General features: G+C 34.3%; 1 protein-coding gene across 1 annotated transcript; it reads right to left on the bottom strand.

Annotated features, from left to right (window-relative positions):
* Positions 1 to 4,238: 4,238 nt before the first annotated feature.
* LOC129062703 (olfactory receptor 1030) lies at positions 4,239 to 5,216 on the bottom strand. Its single transcript, XM_054563722.1, has one exon. The coding sequence runs from the start codon at positions 5,205 to 5,207 to the stop codon at positions 4,239 to 4,241; it is 969 nt and encodes a 322-aa protein (XP_054419697.1). The 5' UTR covers positions 5,208 to 5,216.
* Positions 5,217 to 5,743: the final 527 nt, after the last annotated feature.

Raw genomic sequence — 5,743 nt, 5'->3', positions numbered from 1 at the left:
GTTAAGTGTTTTTGATACAGTTGATTAATAAAGTAACTACACATACTGTATTCATAAAACAATTTTTTAAAAAACACTTCAGCTGTTCTTCATAAGCCTTATGGTAAAATAGTTGTGAATGTTTCTCCATTAATAAACATTACTCTTGATAGGTAGTGGGTATATGTTAAAACACATTAAAAACCTCCAGTACCTTGCCTTTGACAGACCTCAATAACTTTGTATTGAGCGGAGCTAAATTAACATGTGATCACAAACATTAAGATTTTTATATACGTATTTATTTTTAGAGAGGGGAAGAGAGGGAGAAAGAGAGGGAGAGACACATTAATGTGTGCTTGCCCCTCATGCACCCCCTGCTGGGGACCTGGCCTGCAACCCAGGTATGTGCCCTGACTGGGAATTGAACTGGTGACACTTTGGTTCACAGGCCGGCCCTCAATCCACTGAGCCACATCAGCCAGGGCATATTAAGATATTTTTCAGTTGAGATGTAAAGTAAGAGGAAACTTGTTACCAGAATGGTCTTACCCAGGTTAATCAGGCTGCTTTTAGGTCATTAAATAGAGCAAGTCTTCTAAGAAAAAAGCCATTTTATTATAATACATCTTCCAACCCAAGACCATCATGATAAATAATGATTATATATATTTCAATTCCTTAATCAGTTGGCAGTTGGGAGAACTGTGTGAGGTCCCAAGGTACCTACTGTGAAGAAGACTGAGGTATCATTGTACTATGTACAGTGTTTCTTGTATCTTGTATCTTCTTCAGTAAATGTCTCTACTTTTCATATTACATGGCTGTATACCCTCTGGACAGACCTTGCTCTTGCTTTCAAACATTTTATTTGACCTTGTGGCATTTACGCTATTATGGGGAACACAGGCATTAATTAAATAAACACACCTATAAGGATATTATATCCAAAGAGTGCTAAATGTAATAATAGAAAAATATAGAAAGCTATGAAAGGATACTAAGTCGCAAGTAGGTGACATGATTTTCTAGTTAATAATAAAAATAAGTTAATTTTTATTGAGTGAATACTAAGTATCAGGCATTGTGCTCAGCACTTTATATGTGTTAAATCGTTTCTGCTACACAGCCTTCTTGTGAGAAAGTACTATATGATGATCTTATAGAGGAGAAACTGAGGCAGAGAGGTTCAGTAAATCAGATTCCAGAGTTCATTCATTTAACTATTAATTTAGCTGATAAATGGTGAAGTCATAACCTAACTACAAAGCTTACTTTATTGAACAAGTTGAATTAGTCCATACATTATAAAATAGGATGTTTTCTCATACTGGATTATATAATTCAGTGTGCATACAGCTGTCAAATGTATGATCAACATTTTTTACAAGACAGAAATAATAGTTTTATTCATTTCGTGGTGTTTTTTTCATCAACAAAATATAGTGAAAAGGTATGTTATAGTAGGAAAATAAAAAACATTTGAAGTTAGGCACATTTGGACTTTCCTTTTGATTTTAGGTTAATAATTACTCTGTGAGTCTCTGCTAATCTTTAAATAGGGGACTATGGTACTGAAATCAGTATTGGTTGCCACATTACGTGAAACAACATATAGTAAGGCAGGACTTGGACCCTGGTAATAAGCATTATTATTATTTCTCTCTCTCTTTCATGTATGTATGACTGAGAGTCTAAACATATTTCAGATATCTTCTGTTCCCAGGAAATTATATAATATGTGAATTAAAATATTATACTTATTGCATTACCATTTCCTGCAACATTTGTTTATTTTTTCTAAATATACATGGATTAGTTTTCCTTACAAAGCCACCAATTAGAGTCATAAACTTTTACATAAGTGAGGAGAAAACAATAAAATATCATAATTATTATTTCTTAGGGAAGTACAGTAAATATTCTCTATTTTCTTGTAGATTTCTTTTATCATCACATTGCTCAATTTTTTTTAAATATAGAATCCAGAGGAATTAACTTTAAAAGGAGAAGAAAAATAATTTAAGATCCTTCATGAGAGACTGTCATTAATAAGGAAATTCCTTAAGTTTTAAGTGAAAATTCTCCATCTGTTGGAATTATTCACTACCACACAGACAAAAAAAAACATTTAATCAGCACATATTTATTGCATGTCCAGCTCAGGGCAACATGAAATAAAAAAATAAACTGTTTTAACAGGCTGGCTAGTGTCATTCTAGCCAGCCTGGCAGCTCATGAAAGCACTTGGGATAATTCCTCATTTATCTTTAATGTGTGTGTACATGAGCATCACTCTGGGCTTCACATTGTTAGTGTCAGTCATACGTGTCAATGAGAGTATGGGTTACTTGTGTTTCTAACGAGTTTTGTTGCCTTAGCACTAATATTTTTCCTCGGAGTCATTTGTTGGTCCATTCACAAATGTTTTTCTTATACATTCAAAAATGGAGATAATTTGTCCACTTTCAAAATGGAGATTCATATATTATTTTATGCCATCATTATTGAAGCTTTATTTGGTGCCAACCTAGGCTGTAAGGATAAAGGCATGGATACTGAGATCAGAATATTTGAACTAATAAAGGGGCTGGTTTTACATAACTGAATATGCGTGTGCTTAAATAGCAATAGATCTACATATTTGTTTAAGTAGAATCCAGCAGACTATCAGTTGAGTGTTACAAGTTACAAAAATAATTATTTGTTTATATGTGTGTTTTATCAGAATTTGTAGATAATCTAACTTTCAATATAAAGTTATTTAAATAACATCTAGTCATAAGAAAGCTTCAAATAATTATATATGATTATATACAACTAATGAATATTAAAATCTTACCCTGCAGGAAATATTGAGCAAAAATAAGCTCTAAGGTGAAAAAGAAACTGAAATACAACTGAGAAAAATGTCTCAGTTTGGGGAGTGACTAATTACTGTTCTATGGATGGTTTTTATTTTGTCACTGACACTGACATTCACATATATGATCACAAAACAGTTGTAACACTTATTTTGTTCAGACCCAACCGGTCTGACCTAACATTGAACTAGGAACTACAGGTAAGTTGGAACAGGACCACAAAGGACAAACAAGGCTTTGTCTTGCACAACCACAAAACTAACTTCAATTTACTCAGAATAAATTGTTACTTTCCTCTTTTGTATCAGCACTTCCATTTTCTTATACTATAGCACTTAACAAATTGTATTGCTTTTTCTCTTTAAAGCTTCATGAATTTGAGAAAATTTTAGAAGCCATCTGTCTTTGTAAGAGCCATTCTTTGCTTGCTCCAGGAGTTTTATTGGAAACAAATAACCCTCTGGAGCTTCTTGTTTCCTGTATGGCAGAAGAAAGAAGATGTCTTATTGAGAGTTCTTCTCATAAGCAGAGAGAAATGAATGGATGTCATGCATGGACATAGGGATGTTATACTAAGTTTTTTTTCTAAGACATGACAAGTCTCATTAGCCATTGTGGCCACATTTCCCTAAACCATGGGATCAAAGTCCCTCATCATTAATTCTACAGAATTATAAAATTGTAAAAATTAGTTCATAGCAGTCAACATGTCCATTAATAATTTTGTGTATATGTGTATGTAGATATAATCATACAGTACAATGGTTTGTAGATATATAGAAATTTTCTGGAAGTATAAGAAATAGTTAATAGTGGTAATTTTGAGAAATGAGAATGAAAGAACAGGATAGAGGGAAAAGGAAATATTTTAATCTTTTACTTTATAATCTTGTAGAAATCAAATATTTTACTCTAAGAATGTGTGATTTTTATAATCTAAAAGTAATATAAAGTCATAAATGTAAAAATGTATAAAATAAAAGAAAGTGTGTCCCATACATACATACATAACTTCCTCCCTTTTACATACACACACCATGTACTCACGTGTCTCATATATAATTATAAATTTTCTATACCTATACTTTTTATAGTTTATCATTAGATTAGAGCTGTTTATAATCTATTTAAAATTGATTTTACTTCCCTGGCTGGCTAGTTGAGTTGATTAGATTGTTGGTCTGATATGCCAAGGTTGCAGGTTCCATCTCTGGTCAGGGTACATACAAGAATCAACTAAGAATGCATAAATATGTAGAACAACATATCAACCTCTCATTATCTTGCTCTCTCTCTCAAATCAATAAATAAAATGTAAAATACATAAATAAAATAAAATTGACTTTACTATAAATGCAGTTAAAGTCAGATCCAGTTGTTAGAAATACATTTTATTTAATTTATAAAAAGAGGGACATTAGGATTTTTCTTCAAAAGTATATTTCTTCTGATCAGTTTCCCCAAAGCTTGTTTCACGTCCTTGTTCCTCAGACTATAAATGATGGGGTTCAACATTGGGCTTACAAAAGTGTAGAAAACAGCAATGATTTTGGACTCTTCCACTGACTTGTCCGTGGGAGGTCTAACATACATACAGAAAAGGGTCCCATAAAACACAGTCACTGCCATCAGATGGGACCCACAGGTGGAAAAAGCTTTCCGCCTGCCTTCAGTAGAACGCATCCTCAGAATGGCAATGAGAATGAAGACATAGGAGATGAGGATTATGAGGAGGGAGTTGGAGAGGTTAAATCCTGCTACCACAAACATGGATGTCTCCTTAATGAAAGTGTCAGAGCAAGAGAGTCGGATGAGGGGTGGGTCAGCACAATAGAAGTGATTAATGACATTGGAGCCACAGAAGGTCAAGCGGTATGTCCACATGGTTTCCATAAGGCCACTAAGAAACCCATATATGTAGGGACCAGCAATCAGGCGAATACAGATGCCATTGGACATCTTGCTGCTGTAAAGCAAAGGGCTACAGATGGCCATATACCTGTCATAAGCCATTACAGCTAGCATGTAGTATTCCGTAATCAGCATGGCAATGAAAAAATAACACTGGACTAAACAAGCAGCATAAGAAATGGTTTTCGTTTCTGATAAGAAGTTCACCAACATCTTAGGAGTCACGTTAGTAGAATAGCACAGATCCAAGCAGGACAAACTGGCAAGAAAGAAGTACATGGGGGTGTGAAGGCGTGAATCTATCCTGATCAATACCAACATGCCAAGGTTCCCTCCAACAGTGATCAGGTAGATCACCAGGAACAGTGCAAAGAGGATGGGCTGAAGTTCTGGACGGTCTGTTAATCCTAAGAGAATAAATTCAGTCACCAAGGTGGAATTTCCTCTGACCATTTTCTTAGGTGCCAGCGTTGCTCACTTAGATGAATTAAAATAAAGAAGTGATAGAGCAGTTTGCCATATGTTTCTTTCCTCACTTTCTCTCATTCTCTTCCTCTCTTCTTCTTCCACTCTCAGTCACCCTTATACATTGCTACTTTTAGACAGAGTTTGACACTGTAGGAGCACACACTTTGAGAAGGTCATGACCCCTGTTACCTATGTGTATAATGTTCAGATGATTCCCAAAGAAAATGGCTGTTGTGATTCCAACCTGTTTTGGAATTCAGGAATTAGGACCCAAAATCTGTCTAAAAATGGATGAACTACCACCTGTCACTTGAAGTTCATCATAAAACCATGGGCTTCATCATTGAGCTCAATGTTGGTTTTGGACAAAATGATAATGTGTTTGAAAACAGTTTTTTAGTCATTAATAGGGCACAATATAGGGCATTGTGTTATCCTATATGAATAGATCAAAGATAAGAACTCCAAATTTAGAAATAAAGCTCTATGTGAATGGCTGGTGAAGAAATTTTCATTCTGAA

Source organism: Pteronotus mesoamericanus, unplaced genomic scaffold, assembly GCF_021234165.1.
Source record: "Pteronotus mesoamericanus isolate MK-2021 breed Mesoamerican mustached bat unplaced genomic scaffold, CSHL_Meso_final scaffold_83, whole genome shotgun sequence".
Taxonomy (NCBI): domain Eukaryota; kingdom Metazoa; phylum Chordata; class Mammalia; order Chiroptera; family Mormoopidae; genus Pteronotus; species Pteronotus mesoamericanus.
Note: the sequence above shows the minus strand (reverse complement) of the source record. Positions and strands in the feature narration are given on the sequence as shown.

What these genes read in the sequence shown, in the direction of transcription:
- LOC129062703 (XM_054563722.1), bottom strand. Translation starts at nt 5,207, where the DNA reads ATGGTCAGAGGAAATTCCACCTTGGTGACTGAATTTATTCTCTTAGGA.